The 25225-nt window shown below is 31.9% G+C and overlaps 1 protein-coding gene across 1 annotated transcript; it reads right to left on the bottom strand.

The window, feature by feature from the left end:
- Positions 1-12337: 12337 nt before the first annotated feature.
- On the bottom strand, positions 12338-16160 carry Ppa (F-box and leucine rich repeat protein partner of paired). Its single transcript, XM_076391723.1, has 2 exons — positions 15985-16160; positions 12338-15861 (listed from the first exon to the last, which is right to left on the bottom strand). Exon 2 carries the CDS (start codon positions 15691-15693, stop codon positions 14209-14211), a length of 1485 nt encoding a protein of 494 aa, XP_076247838.1. The 5' UTR covers positions 15694-15861; positions 15985-16160; the 3' UTR covers positions 12338-14208.
- Positions 16161-25225: the final 9065 nt, after the last annotated feature.

The raw sequence follows: 25225 nt of genomic DNA, 5'->3' as shown, positions 1-25225 counted from the left end.
ACCCCAAAAGTTGGGGTGGTTTTCAGCCCTTCAACATGGATAGCAGCAAATAAAAAAAGTACGTGTCGAATATTTTTGGCCAATCTACAAACCTGCCAAGTTTCAAGAAAATCGGACATTTACACTTTTAAAAATCAAAGCTGCAGGTTCAAAATTCGTTATATGTTTACATACAAACAATGGCTCACATCGTATTAATGATAACTGTTTTAGGTAATTGTTTATTGTTTCTTGCAGGGTTATGAAGTCAACAGACAAAGTTCGCGACATCGACTTCGTCTCTTCTTTTTCTCAGACTTCTAATTTAGATTCAACTCCGACTCTGACTTCAACCTCAACTCTTGCAGGTAGGCTATTTATAATACTTTAGTAATATAATAAGTATATATTATGTGTGTAATTTAGTTACTCACATTTAGTACATATATGGCATGTTCGTATGAGATGATGAGGGTAATAAGAACAAACTCAACAGTTTCAAAAATACTTTTTAATATATTTGCTCTTATAGAAAATAAATAAAAAGCGTTTTCCTCGAAATTCAGATTTGTTGAGATCGTTTTTACTATCCTCAATGCCTCATACGAAGGATTATATATAGTATAAAAAGCTAGCGCTACGTTAACAGTAAAGGCAAATAAAGCAAAGAAACATTTTCAATAGTTCGTTTTTTGTAAATTAAATTGTAGCGCTTAGTCATGCATGCGTAAAAAAAGTTATTCACTTATTTTGAGCACAATTCTCACTTTTATCAAATTTACCAACATCAAGTTGGCATATTTTTTCCGACTCTGACTCGGACACCGACTCTGCACGCCTGGTTTCTTGATTGTTTACTATCTTGATCTTACAATCTGATCTCCCCATGCTTTAAAAATGTCGGCGAATACTATAACACTTAATTATTCGTTAAATAATGTTACTTTTCTGACCGTAAATACCATTTGTGAGCTTGATGTGTTCTTGAATTCTAACTTCACTTTCTCCGATCAGGTAAATCATACTTTTTATCCTGCTATGAAAGTTTTGGAATTTCTCATATAGAGATTCATAGTAGAATTCTCTAATCTTATTGCACTTAGGATGCTGCACTTTTTTCTCGTTATTCCACATTTTGAATATGCGTCAATTACATGATCTCCGAATTTTGTACTAAATATAAAACATTACTAGAAAAGGTACAGTATAAATTCGTCTGATATATTCTATAAACCTGTTGTTTCACGATCAGAACTAATCGTTATTTCAATCTAGTAATACTAATGCTTAATCCTTTGAGTATGGAAATAAAAATTATTTATTACACTAATCGGCTAAACTTATCTCAATAAAAACATTCAAACAGTAAAAAAATTATCCCAAGTGCATGAAAAAGTCCAAGACGTAAAAAGTAGCATGAAATAAATCTTGCTTCTTTATGTATCACAAAAACTAGATGAAAATAATAACTAGGCAAGAAACATTTACGTTTACATTCACGAAACGTAAACTACTTTACTACTTTTTTCGTCTTGGACTTTTTCATGTACTTGGCGTAATTTTTTTATTTGTTTCAAGTTTTTTTTTAATTAGCTAATAATTGTTTACATTATAAATTACAAGAATTCGCCGTCATCGCAATTTAAAATGCACATGTTTGACTTTTCTCTATAAATTAATCAATACTGAATACCACATGAAAAATACGAGAAGGAGAGAAAGGAAAGAGCAGGAGAAAAATAAAAAACAGATTTCTAATCTCATAAAGTGCAAATAAAAAAATTTATGACACTGTTTATTTCCTGTTTATTTGCATTTAATACAAAACATTATTGTCTATTCTAAAATTGAATATAATATGTATACACGCTAAATAGTGAAGGTCGTAGTCCAAATTATTGTGTTGTCTTTCCTATAACAAGAAACATTTATAGTACAATGGTGTAGAAACGGTACATTTCAAATTCTGATAACTTATCTTATTTGACACTTGGTAGGTTATGATTGAATAGGTAAATCGACTGACACTTTGCCTTTCAATTCAGGTCAATTTCCTATAAATTCATAAAACACAATTTAGTTATAAGTTAGAAACAGTTTGATGGTATAAAAAAACGTGGCAATTCAAATTTTATCAACTTATCTTGTGATTGAAACTGCCTTGGTGCAGCTTAACGGTACAACGATATGTGGCGATTTAGAGTTTAACATTTTGATTTTTAACTGAGTTGAATTTCCTATAAATTCATAAAATGTACAGTTTAGTTACAAATAAGAAATAGTTTAATGGCGTACAGACGCGTGACATTTCAAATTTTTACAGCTTATCTAATTTGACAATTGGCAGGTTATCTTATATATGTGTACAAATTTTGATTGAAATCAAGGAATTGAAGGAATAGAATATGAATCTTGACATTTTCGTGTAACCCATAAGATCGATATTACGATATCTCTGTCATACGTGGACCAATTTGATTGAAATTGGTCTCATTCGAAAGCTTATATTCGGTTTACACAAATAAAGTGCCTTTAAATTTAAAGCATATTGCAAACGTTTTGGGATATTGATGAAATAAATTTCGGATAAAGTTGACATATCCTGTTTTTGAGAAAAAAATTGCGTGGCAGTGATCGACTAAGGTTCATACTTGAGGTTCATACTACCGTCTCTCTGGATAAGGAAAAGTTAACTATGGAAAGGACACAACATAACAGGATTAATCAAGGTTTTGTTATTAAGAATTTGATAAGTGTAAATGTTTTATAAACATTTATAAAATAAAACACTGTTTTATTTAAATAATAATAATAATAATTTAAATTCAAGCAGATACATCTCACCGATTTTGATGATTTTGAAATACGTTGTATATATATATGTTGTATATATATCACCTCCATTTGACATTAGTTTACTCGGAAAAATTTTCGGTTAAAATGTTAAGATTAGGGAACATGCACTATATTCTGCTGTATGTAATAATTAATGTATTAAATGCTGTCATTTAAGCAACTCTTAATTACTAAATTAATTAATTATTTGGATTTCGACTAGAATTCTAAGAACCTGGTCATATGTGCGTTAATATAACGGATGTTACAACTTATCACGCGACGCGACGTGGCGTCCGTCGATGCAGATACGTTCTTCCTTGTTTTCTCACTTGTTAATAACAAAGATTCACATACTGAACAGAACTGGAAAGATTGCATCTGGAAAAAATGTGGATCTAATTGGTCACAGTAATTAGAACGGCCTGATCTCACACGCACTTTCGGACGTCGCATATTATTGGTCGAAGTGGTCATAACTATTAATTGAATCAACATATCTCCTATATTAGTAGCCAAAAAACCTAATCCAAACCTATCTTAAGTATTACGAATATGATACATAATTTCCAGAAAGTGTTTGGGTACATTTCTTAAGCTAAGGCTAAACGGCGATTATAAGTACGTAAATACATATGTATAACAAGTGTTGTTTCAAATGTCAACGTTCATAACATATTTCAAGTAGTGATGTGAGTTTCTGAAGACTGAAGATTCGAATCACTTCGAACATAGTTCAATGCCTACAATTCCTAAAAGTCTTGAACTTTAAGTCTATTAAATTTCGACACATCTTGAAAGTAAATAAATACTTAATACAACGCATTGAATGTCCTTTGACAGCGAAGTATGTCAACAAAGTCTAATAATTGATCTATACATTTTGAACCAACAAACGAATTCGAAATTTACATAGCAGAAAGTTATATTAATAGACATTCTAATCCGTTAGAGCTTGTTCTGATTAGACAAGTTACTTGAATTCAAGCGACTGACTAATCTTAACGAGCTTTTAGGATGCATATTAGAAAATATATTAGAGAATATCTAAATATTCTATTTTCACAAAATTAGTAAAAATATTCTGTGTTGTGTTCTAAGTAGAAAATATTATCAGCAGGAAATAAAGGGAATATTTTGAAATACATGCCGTACATGTATTAGAAAAGTGACACAACTGAATAAATTATGTTTTCGCGGAAAAGGAAAAAACTATTTATGAGTGTAGGAAAAAATTAGTTATTGAATGCATAATATTGGCATAAAGAGTAGTTTTACTTAATGTAAGTTATCATACTTGAATAATTAGTTTAAGAAATAGTTATGTATTACTTGCATTTAATGATTTCCTTATTATTATTTAAATAGTTTATAATTTGAAAACTCAGTAAAGTATTATTATTAATTTTGCATTATATTTAAATATTATTACTACTACATAAATATTATTGTATGTGTTACATTACAGTAAATACAACACTAGATTGGCTTTAGATAGGATTTTATTACGAAATAAATAATATATTAAAGCAGTAAACTTATTTTTTTACAAATTTTGTTCTAATTATTATTGGAACATTTTTCCCATTTTATTTCATTCTTCTTATTCTTGCAAAATATAAATTATTCAATTATTTCTTCTGCAAAATATAAAAACCAATTTTTCAAACTCCCTCTAATACTTTACATTAATAGTATTACTTTGATAAAAATACATATTACAAATGCTTCTGAGATATTGAATTATTATCAAACTCTTAAGACCTACTAAATCTTCCAAAACTTTTAAAACTATCAAAAAGTTCGTCATCCAACATTTTCAAGACTTTCAAGACTCAAGACCTACTAAGATTCAAGATTCAAGTCTCGTTCAGACTTTCAACAAGTGTAAGCTTCGAAACATGTTTCAGGTGATTCGACATTTGCGTTATGTAATATAGATTTACAGATTTGAAGTGTTTCAGTAGTCATCACTAATTTCAAGTTCATCAAAATCGGTGAAATGTATCCTATTTTGTATATTTATGTAATTTGATTGTCAGCTTAATTATTTTTTTCTTATGAAAGTAATAAAATCATAAGAAGATAGACTTTATGGGTCCACTTGTGCCATCAGTTATTTAATTTTTGTTTTATTTTGTGTGAGATAGAATTAAAATTGTTATCACATGTTGGATACACTTAATTGTTCCTGTAAAATTATTCTAAATTTATGTGTCTTCTGTAATAATCTCGTCACGTCTCTTGCAGAATACAGAATGAATCTTGTAAGATGAAGACTTCAAATAACTCATAAACTATTTGTTGTGTAAATGTTTCAAATAGAAGTTGCTGGGTATCAAAGGGGACATACAGTATTGTACTATATTTTTTATTACTTTGCTTTTATATTGAGATATGTGAGTCATTTTCAGTTGTTTAATTGGAATAATTAATATTTCTTCTGGAATTTGGATAAAGCACCAAATTCTACATAAAAAAGTATTACATCATATTCGGTATAAAATAAATGGTTGCTGAGATATTTTCAAATAAAGTATTCTGTATTGAAGAATACGGTTAGTCAGCTTGACTGTGTAATGCTGCGTATACATATACATAGACAAAATCTATAGGATACAGTCGTTGGAAATTTTATGTATCTATTGTCTTCTTATCCACCAAATAGAAAAAGAAGAATTGTTGTTGCCATCGTGTGTTTCCGGCGATTGTATCATAGTCTGTATCGGTCTTAAGCAACTTTGTTTACGACGGAAGACCATATTGGTAAACAGAGGCCTTGTTAGATGTTAGGCATCGTCAATGGGTCATTCCATGCGAAAATGGACACTTTTCAGAGTAACTTCTCGGATCTTGTTCAAATTTCAATATATTATATTCTTTAGCGATGTTTAAACGTGTGTTAAAGGGTTTTTCAAAATTTTTTAAATTAAGAATTTTATAGCTGCCAGAAGTAGAGTGCTAATTTCTTTTTTTAAATTCATACCTCCTAAACTAATAATAGCACGAGAATCAACTTGTGCATGCTTTCAGTAAAGACATTGAAGTACTGAATAAAAATTATTTTAAACAAATGTGATGTTTTATAGTGAGGAAATACTGAAAAATTTGGATAAAATGAGAATATAAGTGTCCTCTTTACGGGCACTTTAAAATTGGTTCTATGAAAATTCGTTGAAGTTAACGCTGGCTCGAAATTCACGGGTGCGGCGCGTGGTATACCTGATACAGCTGCCTGGTCGCTGGTACATACCGCGCAAGAAGGGCTCGACCGTACCGAGGCGGCGACGATGCGCAGCGCTATACACTTTAACTTTTCAAATTCCGAATATATATATATATAATATATATTACTCGATCCGATAACGAAAAAACGTGCCTCCGCGATCCTAAAGTTTTACATCAAAAATCCTTATATTGCTACAAAAACCATGCCATTTTTTGAAAGATTTATCATAGATACCGTGTTTTTAATCACGGATCCATCAATATAGCTTGAAAATAATAGCTTGAATAAAGGACTACAAATTGTAAATAGATTAAAAGTAATGAAAGATAGTAGCAGAAAGGGTACTTAAGTTAATACAAGATTATAATAAATTAATACTGAAAGGCGAGACTCAAAAACGGCATTTGTTGCAATTCGTAAACTATCGTAATCGCTTCCCTGATTGTAAAGTGCGCGATCTTGCAAACAGTACAAGATAATAAATAATAAATCATTTTTTTAACAAAAATTATTTCATTTTACAGTTCAGATCCAAATTTGAATGAACGTACCTTGTACGTCAGTAAATAAATAGCCTTCACAATAATAGCTTCAGGGCTATTATAATCGCAGATTGATTTTCGGCGGTACTAATAATAAAAGGCGTACTAAATGCCAATAAACGCAAGAAAAAGCAAGTAGATAGTTGAATAACTTTATAGATGATTACGTGTAAAAAATCTGTAGGGTCCTGAAAGGCACATTTGTCCGATATCTTTGGTCGAGACCATTTTTTAACATATTGTTTTTTTATGAATTCAAACTATTTACGGGAATAAGAGTAGAAGAATTCAGCTAAAGACCACTATAATGTAGCCTCAGATATAAAGTTATTTTTCCACAGAAGGAAAGATTTTTCTTTATTCTTCTATGGAAGACTTACAATTAGTAGAAAAATATGAAAATGACCATAGAGGGTTTTCAGGTATTGAAATACCTTTTAAAAATAAAATTGAACAATCATTTAATAAACAAGTATCTTATCATCATTGTGATAAAGTAACTCATACTTGACCTCAATGCCTGTTTTGTAAAAATAATTAAAAGGCTACAAAAACTGTAATTTGATTAAGAACTGCTCACACATATGAATGAAGAAACAAAAAAATGTGACATGAGACAAAGTAGAAAGCAATAGAGTTAAAGTTTTTGTGTTAGAAAATGAAATGTCAATAATTGCGATTTTAATACGTATAAACTTTCAAAAATACTTCATGAAAAATTTTAATTACATATTTTTAAAGAATTTTTGTGTATCCAATAATCGTTTTATGTTTATTCAAGGATATAGGCGAGATTAAACTTAATATATTGATGGAAGCTATTCCCTCTAGTATGACATACATATGCATAAAATTTTGCTTCAAAATTATTAGTTAACAGATTACAGATAAAGGTTACGCGAAAAAAGTTGACAATGAAAGATGAAGTCATATTTACTGGAACTAAAGTACATCGCATCTACAACTTAGATTAATATAAGCTTAACAATAGAATATCTAACAAATTTGGGAATAAACAGACTCGTCGCCTTGCTCAGTTGTATTCGAGCTTTGTAAGACTTACAGTATAAGTACATAAGCTATATCAGTCTTAAAAATCTTTGTAAGCTCAGAGGTAGTTTGACTTTAGGAATCAATTTTATTGTACGTATAATCTGATGAAAAGTGCATTCTCTATGTTATTGCCAAATTACTAATAGGGAAGAGTCAAATATGTACTTGCATTCACAGATGATTACACCCGGAAGACCTTTTATCATTTCTTAATGCTAAGAATGAGGTATTTAATGTTTCCAAGTTTATCTCTTACATGAGAAGATCCCGAAGTATAATACTCATTTTTTATGAGTCTTTACACAATGGTTAAGCTTGAAAAACTAGAACTAGTGATACCTGATTTTAGAGACAAACGGTTAATAGTTAACGCTGAAGTTACCATGTGCATTTATTTTGTGACGTGTTACCAGATTCAATATAAGTGGTTTGGAATGTAATCGGTTTATCGGTCAGATGTCGCGTCAGCTTGCGAATAGACTGCTCTTTTTGTTGGGAGCTCGAATCTTTGTAAAAGCAATTATATTTGTTTCATATTTTTTCTTTAAATATGTACATGATTTATATAAATACATCTGTAGTCTGCTATTTATAATCAATTTAGAAATTTTTCTTTCAAAAACACTGTATTCAATCATTACCTTAACTTCATACTTACTATCTACAGCATATATCATATAGGTATGTATACATACTGGAGATGAAAGAAACTATAATCAGGCAAAGTTGTTTTACGATATTTCCTATGGCAGCAAAATTAAACAATAAAACATCAAATGAAACCTGTGCTCGTGTTCCAATTAGGTACAGTGTTTCAGAAATAAATATTTAAAGGTTGACCATGTGCGTAATTAAAAAGAAATATTTTAAACTTGCAAAGTTGATGACTAAATATATCGATCATAAAATCACGTGTAAGCATAGTTACACTTCATAAAATACGTGGAGTTGATAGCTTTAATATTAAATCTGTGATTGTAAGGCAAAATGACCTAAGTCATATATTTCTGTTTTCGAAATATTGGCGTTTAAAGTTTTCAATTTCAACACTATCTCGTGGATTTGTGTCTTCTTGAACCCTTATTTTGAAACAAAAAACTTCTTTTAATGCCCTTCCTTCTTTCTGAAGATACATATAAATTCTATGTTTTAGATCTCAATTAAGGCCTTAACTCGAATATTTTGAAAATATAACACATGTCGCGCTACCTTACAATACAGAAACTTACAACAGAAATATTTTATAAACTATTAACCGTCTGCTCACCAAAATCAGTATCATTAACTTCAATTTTTTTAAGCTATACTCTTGTTAGTACATCGAATATTTAAAAAGCAAATCTTCAATTTCAGAAATTTTCAAATTTTGAACTTTTAAATATTTGAAGCTTTCAAATTTTCGAATCTTCTGAGTCTTTTATGTATTTATCCCAATTTCTGGAACTCTGTACTTGAGCTCTAATGATGAGTGATCTCTTTATATGATAAGGGTTAAAACTCTTATCAAAAAACAAACAGCACCATCATGCCCGATGCAAAACCAACATTCTATTTTTTCATTTTTTCCTATTATTAAATATGTAAAAAAACATATGTAAGTACATATAAGCATATATTTGTTTGTTTTATTCTTTCAAGTGTGCTTAGTTTCTTCAGCATACTTATAGGATCTCATCGGGTACGCCTACTTTTCAAGTCTGATTAGTACATAATCGCGCAAATAATTCCAATTACGGTACAGTATTGAAATTTGTATTTTACTACAGAAAGTGTAGCACGCTTTATGAATTGAATCGAGCATAACGTTCCTTCCTGAGCCATCAAATCAAGAAAAGACAAATCCAATAATCATCTTATTTCTCTTTCTGTTTATTCAGCCCTTTACATTCTTTGGTCTAACGTACAAAACAGTTACGGAGTCAATGAGAGAAGTTTTTCAAGCGAATAACACAGTTGACAATATATCGTCGTAAAGGCACGCGAATCAACGAACATGAGTAGCAGTTCGCACATTTCATACAAAAACAAAAAAATGTCAGTTCCCACGAAGGAAGGAACTAAGACTAAGACGTATCAGTTTCTGGGGAAACATAAATTGTAAAATGGAACGTTGACAAAAAAATATATGTATTTATTCGCGAGTAACACGCCACTAAGAAAATCGATAAAACCATGAATACTTCATTTACGAATCCTGGAAAATGCTGTTTTCCAGTTCCATTAGTTATTTGTCATTATTTAACTACGGACTTCTCTACAAATTTCTATTTTCATAAACATAGTTAGAGAAGTGGAACCTAATTGAACATTGATTTCATTGCCCGACTATTACAAAGTGTATGTTTTTTACACTTCTGCATATTGCATGGATTCTGTGATGAATGTTTTGCATTTTGAGATTTTCCACAAATGTATAAAGATCTGCAGTCTAATCATTAGTTTGCGAATTTTATACATACAAGTAGCGTTTTCTATCAAATCAGTGTATTGGCATCGTTGTGTAATGGTAATATTAGACTCGAGAAACATGAATAATAAATGGAACTGGGAAACAAAATCTTTCGGTTGTCCTCATGGTAAAGTGCTAAAATCGTTTCACGTTCGAACGTTGCGCACACATGTTTAGTTCAAAGAGGGATTCCCTATACTTATAACATCTCATTTCGACATTCAACAGAGACAACGTTTTTTAATGTCTGTATAATTCAGCAGATCAGTCTATTATCAATCCAGCAAAGTGGTGTTACTGTGTTTACACTGAATTCATTAAATTTACTTTTATACAATATTTTCTCTTTTGGACGATAGTATATTAATCTACTGCTTTATACTTAGGTATATTGAAAAGCCTTGTCCAAAGACGTACAGAGAATCCCCCTTTCACATATGCAACAAAATTAAATCTCATATATACATGTATGTATAATAGACTTTATATTCCTATACGTACGCGAGTGCGTACACGCGCATGTACATATATACATATATACATATATACACAACTACATACATACATACATCTGCGCGATTAAAAATATATGATAAAAAATACTGTATGTATACGGTCCAAAATAACAGAGCAATGTTTCGATTAATCTTTCGTGACACTTCAAATATCGAAGATAAAGATTTACGGCAGAATCTCGGGTGCACGCAGTACAATCTTCGGGACTTATTCAAAACTTTGCTCGAAATGTTGCACCAAAAATATATTTCAGTCTTTAGCTGAAATTGTAGAAATAATCTATCAAAAAAAGAGGAAAAAAACAAGATAAGACAAAAGTAATAACATATTTCAAGTATTCAGTTGAGCAATAAGTTCATCCTCATTTTAATAATAGATTTTAATATTCTGAGTATTATTTGAAAATAATGTTTACATAAATTGAAGTTTAGACCGAACGAGTTTATTTGGAAAAAAAAACGATAGTGCATTGTGAAAGGGCTTTTATAGGCGACGACGGGATTATTATCGCAGAAATAAATTTTGTATACAGAAAAAATGTTAGTTTATAGCGGCCTTTTACACACATACTAACTGATAAATGATTCAAAATATTTTGCCTACAGTATCAGTTGATCCTTATTTAAGTTAATTAGAGAGAAATCGTTTTGAAGATGATTGAATATACCATTTATCTTTTATTCTCAGGACGGCATAAAATTGACTTATTCTTGAAAGATGAACTTGTTTTGTATTGATTTTCAATATTCAACTACCAAATGCTGAGAAACATATTAAAAGTACAGAAATTCATTTGGGTTTTTATAAACCAGAATAACTAATTCACTTTTTCCAATATACAGTGGTTCCATAAAGACGACTTCTGAGACTGCACTGTTTATGAAACAATATTAAAAATAGAATATTTATATAACAATTTTCATTCCTCATGCAAAATGATAATCTACAAAAACATAGGCGGTAATGTTATTATTAGTCTCTTACTAAACTAAAGGCTGAAGTTTATATCAGGGTCAAATAAGTTTCTATACACCACACATATTCTCCAAGTAGTACCAGTAAACAAAACTAGTAAACAAATAGATCGGCTACCTCGGTTCTGCATTAAGAAATTTAGAAAACGATAATTCGATGTTAAATATATATATACAGTAACTCTCATTAATATTTGGACACTAGTATAAATTTGAATTTCTAATCTCTACATTTGGAATAAACATAAAACTATCAACAAAAATGTATTACATAATATTATAATATAATATATAAACATAAAAAAATAAAAAAAAACTTAATTCATTACATACGATTTTTTAAACCATTTACGGAAAATAACGAGCTGAGCTCGCTGTGCATTACAGAAGCCAAATGTGCTTTTACAAGTTAGGCTAGTAATATTGCAGGGAATCAGTCATAAGTATAATATTCATAGCGGATACAAAATAAATTCTGCGAATTTATTTCTCAATTTCTGAATTTTTATCTTACCCAAACATTGAACACTTTACAAACTATGTAATAAAACATAACTATATTTCACAAAGTTTAAGATTCGGTTAAATACAACTTTTGTTAAGCAATGCATTTTAAACGATCTGACGTATTAAAAGTTGTTCTTTGTAAATAATCAACGCTGATTAATCATCTTTAGTCAAACAATTTTTTTGAATTTTTTTAATAACGTTCTATCGTTGACGTATTGAAATTGTATTAGTGCCTGCATATTAATGGGACTTTCTGCATGTAAACCTAATATTATAATGAAAAAACCAATTACCATTCACGAATTGATTACTAATTTATATGAACACTTTTATTGAGACAAATAGAAGAAACAGATAAAAATCTCATTCCTAGTTACGATATCCTGTAAATTAATACAAGAAAAAGTATTATTTTCAAAACCGATAGTGAACCAGAAAAATTGAATCTCAAGAGCACTTGAAGAATAATAAAAAAAAAAGAAAAAAACACGAAAAACAGCGCATCTGATAGGCTAAATTTAATTAAAAATACTTAATATCATTATACGTATATATATAGTTTGGAAGCACATTATATTGAAATTTATGAAAGAAAATATAGAAATGTATAAAAAACAACTTAAAAAGTAAAAAGACAATTAAATCATGCAATAATATTCAAATGCATCAACAGTCAACCTAACATCACTAGAAAATCACTGTACAGCATTCTTTTTTTATACTATCTTTCGTTTCACCAATATACACTTTCTTATCGCGTAATTATCCAATATTTCTTATACTTATTTTAATAAACGATATATTATTACGTAAAATATCATAAAAATTATTCTTCTATACAGGTACATCCTTTTTTATTATATTATATAAAAAAAAGTAAAGCGTGGTGCACAGAAACTTTTTGAAATCACTACTGATCCATAATATATGTACATGTAGCTCCAACTTTATTGTAAAAGATGGTAAATTTAAGGATAGTATTGTGATTGCGCAATGATGTACCTACATAATTGCACTTTATTCCGAGTTGTTTTTCGATATTCAAACAATTAGTATCTCTTGAAAAGTATTAAAGATAACTAAATCAATTGACAACAGAAACCGATTGTTATTTAATATCTGCAAAAGATATAAGTTTTCAACAAGATAAAGTCAGATCACACGTTTCTCTAATAATATACTAAACATTATTACAAATTTTTGAAACAAAAATAATAATATAATGGATACAGTGTGTAGCGTGTATCTTTGGATTTGTTTAAAACAGAAATTACTCAAAACAACTAATTCAAATTTTGCGCCTTAGTACACACACTGTATAAAGTGTATAAAAAATAAAGATATAAACTGCCCATGCACCGTTAAATGAAGTAGATATTTAATCGGCTGATTTGCACTTTCGTATTAATTTGTATTAAACGTATAAAATGTTATAAAAAATATGTATATAAAAATGAAAATATAAAGTTTCAAACTGTTGTCTGGAATAACTTCTATTAAAAAGATCCCAAAGATATACTATTTTTCGTTGTGTTATTGTTCCAAATCTCTTAAACATAGGGAAGATTGATGAATTAGTCTTTGAACGTTTCAATAAAAAAGATATAAAATTTGATAATAAGTAATGAATGAAATCAACGACGTTGAATAGTCAAATTTTGTAAAATATTAATAACACTTGACTCTGCAGAAAAATGATGAAAACGAACTTATTAGTCAACCTAGTAACATGACCCGATAACATGCCATTTTTTCAGTTATTGCTCTAGATTACTTTGCAACGGATGCATACAATGAGCGTCGCAACATTTAGAATCAGAAACGTTTGCTTGAAATCGGAATTTCGGTACCTACTTGGTCTAGAGCTCGTTCTCGACGCACACGATGGTAACGTTAGAATCACGCGAAACAAAGACATGCGTTAAAATTGTCGCAAACAGAGGATTTCTAAACGAAGTTGTCTCGCTTCTCAATGAGGATGTCGTAAAAAAACATCGGCGGTGAGGAAAGATTTAGTACTTATCAATCGGGTACAGCATCCACTGAACTTTCACAAGCATCGAGGAAACACGTTCGTATGTTTGTAATACACAAATTCTAACTACCCTTTGCAGAAAGCCATCACCGCACGTGCCATAGACCAAGATTCAACGTGCTCAACTGTGGCAGTTTCATAATTTTCTCGAGTCCACTGGTACTTATCCTAGTGCATCCGTAAAGATCGATGCATTTTAAGTGCTTCATGCTCTCGGCAATCGTGTAGAGCCCCTTATCGGTCAACCTGCTGCACTGGCCGATATTCAACGTCTCCAGATCATGCAACGTCTGTGCAATCTTGCAAATGCCTTCGTCACTAATCTGACACGCGGACAAGGAGAGGGACTTCAAGTTGAAGAGTCCCTGAGAGATGTGTACGAGCGCCTGGTCGGTGATTTTGTCACAAAATGAAACATCTAACGAGGAAATTCTGCTGCCACCTTCTGCCAGATAAGCCATACCGACATCCGAGATGTTGTCACAGGAACGAAGATTTAGTTCTCGCAGAGTGGGCATCTTAGCCAGGTACTTGACGCCCGTGTCGCCGATGCACACGCAGAAAGAGAGGTTGATAGACTTCAAGGTCGTCAATCCGGTGGATATGTGCCTGAGTGCTTCGTCAGTTACTCGCTGGCAATCTTGAAGACTTAAATGTTCTAACGCAAAGTTCCCTCCAGCTACGTCAAAATCAACAAGCCCTGCCAACTGCTCCATCACAAAGCTCGCGCCAGGTGTTTGAGGGTGAATTCCCGCTAAATATGCGATACCATCATTGCACACTTGCCAACAACTTCGCAGATCAAGTCTCTTAAGTTTCTTCAGATACCACGATATACACAAAATTCCCTCGTTTGTGATGTTGCGACAACCGCCGAGCTCTAGGTGTTCGAGATTTTGCAGGTATTTGGCGATCCAGCTGAGAGAAATATCAGACACTTGTTTGCACAAGGACAGGTTCAACTCCGTCAGCGTGGTATATTCTTGCGAGAAAGCTTTTACTAGAGCTAGATCGTTTACATTGTAGCAACCCGATAGGTTCAGTGATTCCAAATTCGGCACGCCTTTCAGGACGTCGCTGAGGCCCCGTCGTAAGGATAACACCTGCACCCTTTTCACCCCTCGTTTCACCAAGCTGGCGAACAGTGCTGGCGCTTGCTTCCTGAGATGTAGTTTCGCCTCGACTCCTCGCCAGACGGAGCGATGGTACGCTGCGTCCCTCCACGCAGTGCACACTTGTGCCGCTCGGCCTTTGTCCCTGACCTCCAGGTAACTGAAAATCAACGCCAATATTTCAGGATAGAGACAGGAGATATGCGTGCTACTCGCGTTGTCCCGTGCCACCTGCGACTGCTGTCTGGTGAGACCTTGCGCGTACGTTGGCAAGTTTGCACCGGCGGTGTAATGTGGCGCGGTGCTCGAATTGTAGAGAATCGGCTGGCTCTGTGACGTCGGTATCGCCAGGTGTGGTTGGTGCAATTGGTAATAGTGGCCCGAGCGGTGGAGCAACGTTCTACCGCGAGCCGGCGTCAGTGTCGGAAGTTCCGTCATCAACAGATGACTTTCCTCCATCTTGCTCGATATGTACACACACGCACATATACGCGGTCCTCTTCGGTGTGTCGCTCCTTATTTACCCTCTTTCCGGTATTTGTCTTCTTTCCTTTTTTTACTCGTTCGTCGCCTATCTTCGTCTTTCAGTCTTGTTGTTCAAAGGTCCCGAAAGAAGCGCGGTACATGCTGCAAGTAAACGCACTGTAAGTTAATGTTATGAAATTACGTTAATTTGGGACGCATCGATTCGATGAATTTTAGTTTTCAATTGCGTCTTGTTACAAAAAAATATTGTGGTTGGTTGTTTACCGTAGATGATTAAAAAGATGACCATTCGTGCACATGTCGAAAAATCACACCCTCCACACAATCTTAGAACCAACGGAGCTTCGTGTCGCACATGTTACACCACTGTACTTTTCGATTCGTGTTTTTCTTCTTCCACGCGCTTAGTCTTCTTTTTTCCTCTTCATCTCTCTCTACGTTTCTCTGTCTCACCTCCACCTCCCCCTCCCCCTCCCCCCTCAGGCGCCCTCCTTCGACTAGCCTCGCACCGCCCTTCTCTTCCTCTCACACGCACACATACGAAGGGGTGAGCATATTCATCTACAAAGGCGTACACACACGCGCGCACGCGCGCGTGCGTGTGTGCATGCCTGTATCTGGCTACGTCTTTTTTCTCTGCTTGTTACCATCCCACCTCCTCCGATCTCTCTGTCTCACTCACACTGTGAGTCTCTTCTCTGCTGTTTCACTCTCTGACGCACTGGTCACCTTTTTCTGGACGCGTTATTCACACACACGACGCGGTGACGTTTCTTTGAGACGAGACAGGAGGAGAGGACACATTCGAACACTGATTGATGCTGCTCCTGGTACAATTCGTCCTTTTTTCAAAATCATACGCGATGGAAGATTACACTCGCGCATCTGCCCTTCGTACGCCTCGCCGAAACATGAACCGGTGCGCTGCCAGCCGCAAACTGTTGTTCCAGTTACTCGAAGTCAGATGTCGTGTCGTCGTTTCGGAGTACAGGCGGAGCGAGCCGAGGTCTGGCTGCCTGCTGATTGGTTGGCAACGCTTACCTCGCTACCACGTGACTCTGCCGGCGAATATCGATTCGGGTTGTGCTGCGGCGGCATTTTTAAGTTTTCCTAGGGAAGTGGGGGTACAATATCGTGCACTCCAAACCATGCTGCGACTATCACCGTTCCTCAAATATTCCTGTATAGCTTACAACCCTTTTTTAATCTTTCTTAAGCGTCTATCTTTCGCTCTAGAACAAATATTCTTTGATTCTTCAGCTTTTTTCCACGATACTTTCTTCGGTATCTGATTCGATAAAAAATTCTATTTTAAAATTGTGCCTTGGATTAGTAACTCGCGACATCGTAAGGCCTTACTTTCGCGAACGTGTTCAGGCTTAGGTGACTTTTATTTCAAATGAAAATAATTATTCTAATTTGTTATTCTAGAAATAGCATCGGAAAAGAAAGTTTATTTTAAATATACTAATAAATAGTTTTTTATTTGACTTCATTCATTCGAATATTATAGTAAGGAATCTCATTACAGCTTTCGGTAATGAGATTCGTATTTGTGTATTAATCTTTGTTATAAAAAATCTTCGAAAATTAGACAGTTTGAAATCTTTTAATATTTACGAGTTACAAATTCGAAGATTTTACATGTAAAATGTACAGAAATCTCAAAACTCTTTAAAGACTTAATAAATTGAAAATTTAATATTTTAATTATTCGGAAATTTAAAGTTTTGAAAATGTGAAAACTTGGAAGTTTCGAATATTTGAAAGTTAAACTTTTAAGAATTAGAGCAATTAAAGATTTGCAGTTTAAATATTCAAAAATTTGAAGATTTGAATATTTAAGAAGCTGCAAATTTTAAATCTTCGTGTGCGAGGAGCACTGGGGTAATCCTCGAATAATCCTACCTTAGTATGTTAGAGATTCAAAGAGTATATTGAAGACTTCATTCAAAATGTTGTACATTATGCTTTGAGATACATTTTGTAAAAAAAACCTTTGTACCTAATGAAGGATAAAGAATGTGAAAAAGAATTTAGACAACAGACAACTAGAATTTGAAAATATGTATCATTATTATTCAGAGAAAACAGTACTACATTCCTTCGTTTATCAGAGATCAATCGAGCGTATACAATTATATTCAACAAAGTATGTATGTTAGTATTTAAATTAACCTTATTTAAACGAAAGCTTTTTTTATGCAGAATAATGACATAAAACAGATTCTACGTTTAAGATACGAAGGAACGAATCCTGTGTAATTTTCTGCCTTATGTTACTTCCTTCTAGCTCTTAAAAGTATTATACATATCTACATATGTCTGCTGTTAATTATGAATGTGATCAAAATTCTTAAAAAATTGGATTTACTGCTTCTTTTGTAAGCAATGTAAGTCGATGCAGCACAAAATAAATTATGAATTAAATTCTTTTTAGACTTTGTATATAATTATTAAATAAAAGAACCTTTTAGTTAGAACTGCCTTCAGAATACAAGTTTCCTCACAGTGTCTCACACATGCGAATTGATAGGAACATGTTTGAAGCAAGACAAATTTTAGGAGCAGACAGGTTTCCATTATAAAAATTCTCGAATTCTAACTTTTAATATTTTATTTTAGAGAACTAGAAGTTGCTTCATTTAAATAAAGTAATGGATGTTCTTACGACAACCTCTTATAATGAAATTATACTTGCTACTCTATTCGAATGAAGTAGGTAGCTTAAATAAAAAACTATTTGATAATGAGATATTCTAGCACAAACTAAAGTTCTTTTCTACGTTATTTTTAAAATAAAAAGATGAAATAGTCGAGACAATAAATTCTTTTAAAATATTAATTTCTACTCTTATTTCAAATAAAATTTATCGTAGTCTCCTAAAGGATATGCAAAGTTTAGCTAAAAAGAACTGAGACACCCTATAACAGGATTCTTTTTCGGCCGAACTTCCGGTCACAAATCCATTTCAGCATGTTCAGGTAAACTACATGGCCTGTCTGAAAATAGACGTTTCAAATGTACTAGAAAGTAACGGTACTTGCGACACCCCCTAAAAATGTCAGGTATACAGGGGATTGAAATACACAAAATATTCTACAGGGTGTTCACAAATTTTTGGTGTAAGCGTAGTTCCCGTGCGATAATCATTCTGAACGTAGCGAGTTTAACAAATATTCAAATATCTTTGTTAATTATGGAATTTATTAGGAATGTATACATACATCCTCGTTTAAAAATATTAGAATATCATTTTCAACTTTTACTTTATAATGAATTATCAATATTAAATCGCTTTTTGCACATTCCATTACAAACACATAGAAATGTAATGCATATTCGTTTTAAGAATTATTCTGACCGTATAGATGCGATTAATTTGATTATATTCTCGAAATCAACATGTCTCGAAATTACATGTTTATAAGACGTACTTTTGCTGTATTTTGTTCTAATATTTTGAAACAATTTTAAAAAGTTCTTACAGTTACAGAAAGATAATGGAACAACGTAACGTTTGGCACCATACAAAAATTAATAGCTAGTATGCTTAGAACTGTAAAAGCAGTGATAAATTATTTGGTATTTTTGGAAAGATATGTAATGGATTATGTATCGAATATCTGAAATATATCACTGTGAAATGGTGTAAAACAAAATACTTAACATTTCATGAAATTTATTAACGATTTCATAACTTTTTCTAAATACATAGGTACTTGTTACGAACAAACAAGTGTACAATACTTTTGAGCATGCGGATATATGAGTTTTTTACAATAATTCATCTATTATGATTTATAACCGAGCCGTTCACAGTACTTGATCGATGCTTAAATTTTTATATTTAAAATAAATTCAAATATTCCTAGATTAGTAATATTGATAATAATAGTGTTTATTTAGTTTGACAATAATTTTGTCGATCCCCTTCAATCTTTTTAAAACCGCACATGATTACTATTATTGACACAATATCGATTCATTTAATAAAAAAAATAATTGAACACATAAGGTTGATAGTGTGGATATTGATTTCAAATATTGAACTTCAACGACAATCGGTCAATATTATTGCTGATATCCCTAGCATTACCGGTATTGACGGTTGGATCATGAAAGTCAAAATTTCATCTATACTCAATCCTCGTTCCTTCAATATCGAACGGACACGATCAATAATATTGTCGATATCAAAAAGTATTGGTGGTGTATGGGCCCCCAATAAGAAACTTAAATATATTATAACTTATTTGCTAAGAAATAATTAGTGATAATTAATATTAGCACCGAAATGAGATCATATCTAATTATAATTGTTACAGAAAGTATAAAACATGCAATACAAAATCTACAATTATATATTTTTGTAAGTACTGCCTATACAGGTTGCAGACAATACACGTGATAAAATTTTCAAAGATAGTAGAGAAATTAAAATGGAACACAAAGTGTCTTATGACATAATGTTCAATCTATCTCCATTTTCTAATGATAATGCCTTAAAGTTAACATAGCTATGTGTTAAATTAACAATCAGAGGATTCTGTAATTTTAAAGATGCATTGAAGAACAGAAACAGAGCAAAAGAGTTTTAATATAGATTCTATTGTACCTGTTACAGTTTAACTTTTGTACAGCTTTAAAAGAGCAAGATATTTATAGAAAATGGATTTCGAATTTTTAAAAGTAACTTAACAGAACTTAAGCAAAGGCCTAGAAAGATGTATTCTGAATGCACAGATACCCAAAATAATAAAACTGTACATTTTTCATATACCTACCACTGTTTAAATACTCTAAGAAAAATCGAAGATCTTCAGATCCTGATGCCACACAAGTATTGAACCTATATTACAAACCTAAGTCCCTGAACTAAAATAACGATTTTATTATTAAACACTAGAAAAAAATGAACTTGTCTAACAGAACAATGATAATTAATGTTAATTACTTACGGAGCATAGTTTCTAACCTGTCTGGCCATTTAAAATGTGTTAAGCCTTGTCCAAACTAAAGTCGACTTCCCACGACGCGCGACTTGATACCAAGCAGCATACCATGGGAAAAGCGAGACCCTTGCACATAATGTGGCTAGTGACGGCAGTTTAAATCTCAATTTTGAAGCGCTTTGAAAAATTTCAAGACTGTGAATATTCGAATCACTTCGAACATAATTCGAAATCTAAAATTCTTGAAAATCTTAAAACATTTGAAAGTCTTGAATCTTAAGTATATAAAATTTTGATACGTCTTAAAGGTAAATAAATTCAATATAGTAATCGATATATCAATGATATACCAATAATGTATAAATAGTAATGTTAAGGTAGGTGATGATAATTTCACCATGCTAACATTTAAAGAAATTATCAAATGTCCCATAAAGTTTAGACTCTTATCTGACGCCTAAAACGTTAATGTTATTTTGATATTTTAAATATCAGTTAATGAATTTCTCATGTGTGAGAAATGTGAAAGCATTGCCTAAATTGTGGTCATCTACCCTATATTAATAAACATTTTGCTCGTGAAATGATTTCTCATGAAAAAATAAGTCCAACTTACGGAAGAAGGTGTGGTATCTGGAAGCTTTGTTTTCGACAAAAACGATTTTGAAAATTCGTTGGGTACGCGTACACCAACGGTACGGTTGTTTGTAAACACGAACAATATCTTGATTTGCTTTCTATCATTGCTGCTGTCTTACATACTATCGATCCGTACTATAAATTTCTTTCAATTCAGTGGTTAACTTCGATATAGTGCGAGAAATGGGCAATAGTTTTAACAATAATAAAAATAAATGCACACAAATTATACTGTGAAAAATTTAATAACTCCTGATCTGTAATTATATCATAATTCTTTATTTTAAAAATTGCCTGAAATCGATGCCATTAAATGGGAATACATATGTATTCTCTTAACGCTTTTTTGAATCTTCTAAGTTCTATTTCTCCACTAATATATACTATTTTTTCATCGGTCTCTAGTAAATTTAAATCATGATAAGTGTTTTCTATACTTTTTGGTATCGATAAATCAATATAAAATAAGTTCTGATTTTCTTCTTCAGTTATGTTTAAAAGACCTTCTAACACCATTTGTCACATGTAATTTTTCACATTTTTTGCTTCACGTTAATTATACAGATATAATAGTGAAAGTAATATTAATATAAATGTGTCGTAAAAAAGATATTGAATAGGAAAGGAAACGGAAAAGAAAAGATTGCTAATAAGAAGAATTAAGGCCTTCATAGACCAATGCGAATTTTCCGCGGCGGCAGCAAATTCGCGGCGAATTTTTTGTGACACCCTCTTTGTACCAATATCAATTCGTATGTTTGTTTACTCGTTTCGCTACGTATTCGTTACCGTTGCGGAAATTTCGTGTTACATATGACAGCCTTTAATGTATCGTACATACATCTCGACGGTGGAAACATGTGACATATCGCTTTTTTTCTTACGACCACAGGTATATCCAGTACCAATAATAAAGTAGTTATCAGTTCTTGGAACATCTGTTCCAAGTATACGCACTCTTTCAAAGACAAAGGAGATACTGTCAGATCGCAGGACTAGATTGGAGCCTAAGCATGAAAATGGATTAATTATAATCATTCGGTTCGCTCATGACTATGGATATCTTTTGACAACGAAGTAATATCAGCAAAATCTAATTGACACACATTTTGGACCAATAAACGAATTCAAAACTTACAGAGCAGAAAGTTATATTAATAGACATCTTAATCTATTAGAGTACGCACTGGAAAATAATTTAAACAAGTATCTGAATATCCCATTCTCGCAAAATTAGCAAAAATATTCTCTACTACTGTCCCGCGACATCAGTGCTTTGTGAAAACATTTTTTTAAATATTTTAAAATATCTAGAACTTTAAATACAACTGTATTATTAAGAGGAGTTTGGGCATAGGAAAAAAGATTATTTAGGGATGATTTTAAAATCAGAATATACATATGTGATCATTTAGTGGTAGAAAAACTATTTATGGAGCAGAGATATTTAGATAGAAAGAAAGAGAGAATATAGAGAAAATATAGAGAGAATACAGACGAAATATGTATATTAGATCGTGTTTCGAATTAGAAAAAATTAGAAGAAATATGCGAGAACAATTGAGAAAAAGAAACAAAAAAAAAAGAGCAACGAAATTCGAAGAGAGATGTATGAAAGTAGTAAAATGGATCAAAGGGTAGGAAATAGGTTAAAGCTTACATAAAAGAGGAAAAGGAGTTAGTAGGGGAAACTAGAAATGCGTTAAAGAGATTAAAATATTTAAAGAGAAATATGTACAGCCGAAAAGAAATAATAGAATTCAAACAGGAAGGTAGGAAAGTATATGTGGTACTAGAAGAAAGAGATAAGAAGATTCAAGAACAAGTGCAATACAATAAAATTATCAGAATATTTATATAAAAGGAGGGAAGGTATTAGTCGAAAGTTAGTAGTTAGAGTCAGAAGTGGTAATATGAAAGAGAATAACAAGTATTGGAGGAAGGATGAACAGAGAAGGTATAGATTATGTGAAGTTGGGCAGGAACCACTAAAGCATCTAATAGAGGACTGCACAGAGATTGAAAGACTGAAATATGGAATAGAAGAAGTACTAGATGGGAGAGCAAAGGAGAAAATAATAAAATGGTTAAGAAAAATGGAAAGTAGTTTTTATAAGAAGAATGGACAAGAATGTAAAAAAGTGAATGAAAATGTTCTTGTAAAGCCGAATTCCTTTTTCTTAGCCGATGAGGCTGGAAAATAAATTTTATTTACGTACTACAACTGTATTATTAAATCAATAAAACATTATCATCCATGTTGTAGTATTATTTAAATATAATTAGTACTATGTATATCGGTACTATACGTCTTACATTTCACTACAAATAGGATATTACATTTTATTAATTTTAAATATGATTTTATTATAAAATAAATAATACTTATGTAAAAGCAATAAACTTATTTTTTACAAAATTTCATTCCAATTGTTAGAATATCTTTACTATTTTATTTCTTTTTTTTCTATGAATTTCTATACATACCACATTTGTAATATATATGTAAGTACTGCAAAGTATAAAGACCAATTTTTTCAATTTTTTTTAATACTTTATGGTAATAGAATTGCTTGGATAAAAATACGTCTTAAAAATGCTTCTAAGATATTGAATTATTATCCAACCATTAAGACCTATTGAATCTCCCAAAACTTTTAAAACTATTAAAACTTTCAAGACATCCAAAACTTTTAAACTTTTCAAGAGTTCTAAACTTCGAAACACGTTCGGAGTAATTCGAATTCTTCTTCATACATAGGTACATACATACAAATGCATGTATTGTATACAAATTCAAAGCGATTCGAAGTATTTCAGTTGTCAATGTTATCATCACTACTTATACATTCATGTATGTACACATAGGTACTTACAAGAGCAGTGGCAGATTCAGAGCGAGTGAAACGGACGAGGAAAAGAAGCCCCTCTCCGTCATCGAAATAATAATATGTATATATGATACCTCACATTTTGAAATTGGATATACCTATATTTAATGCATAAATAATTAATATGAATTTCATTATTTAGACTAAAGTATCAGATAGAAATATTGAAATATAAATTACAAGCAAATTTCAATTCGTGTAAATAACGTAAAAAAGGTTAAAAAAATGTATGTGCTTTATATCGCATTTACCCTCCTCCTCTACCTTCCCCCACGATCCATTATTCAAACAAAAAACACGCTGACGTATTTGATGTCAGGACAGAAAAGGTGGGCGATAACAAGTACATAAATTGTAGTTTATCAATCAGACTCGCATACTTACGACTCGCCAACTTTCCAGTTCACAAAACTACCTATAGAATGCGTAATTGAAAAGAAATCTCGCGAAATGGCACAGAAAGAAAAGGTCTTCTAAAATACTTTTAAAACGCTTAAAGTTGAACATGGTCGCATTCGTTATCTCGTGTATAGATAGTCTCGATGAGAGCAGAGTAATGGAGATGGACTAGCGAGAGACTCGCGCCGAGACTCCTGATTAATAGTCATACACATATACATATGATGTTTCAGGAATAGTTGGCCAAACTAAACGCTTTTTGTTTATAAGAGAATATTTTAAAAATGCTTGTAACTTGCTTGAATTGTTGAAAATAACTTCCTGTGACATAATACATGATGTATTTCGAATTTTCTCACATGCAACAACAATCCACGTTTTTTAGTTATCACATTCTCGATGGTATTATTGTCATAAATGAAATATTTTCAAATAAGCCCACAAATAAAACTCCAAAGAATTTAAGTCAGGGGAACGTGTAGGCCATACAAAAAATTCTTAAGTCGTTCGATTACAATGTTTCATCGTACATAAATCACATTAGAATATGGCTTGTCAGTGGTATATCAATAGTGTAATAGTATAGGGACTTAATTTTCTAAAAATTGTGTGCAATTTTC

This window comes from Calliopsis andreniformis, unplaced genomic scaffold (genome assembly GCF_051401765.1).
Source record: "Calliopsis andreniformis isolate RMS-2024a unplaced genomic scaffold, iyCalAndr_principal scaffold0048, whole genome shotgun sequence".
NCBI lineage: Eukaryota > Metazoa > Arthropoda > Insecta > Hymenoptera > Andrenidae > Calliopsis > Calliopsis andreniformis.
Note: the sequence above shows the minus strand (reverse complement) of the source record. Positions and strands in the feature narration are given on the sequence as shown.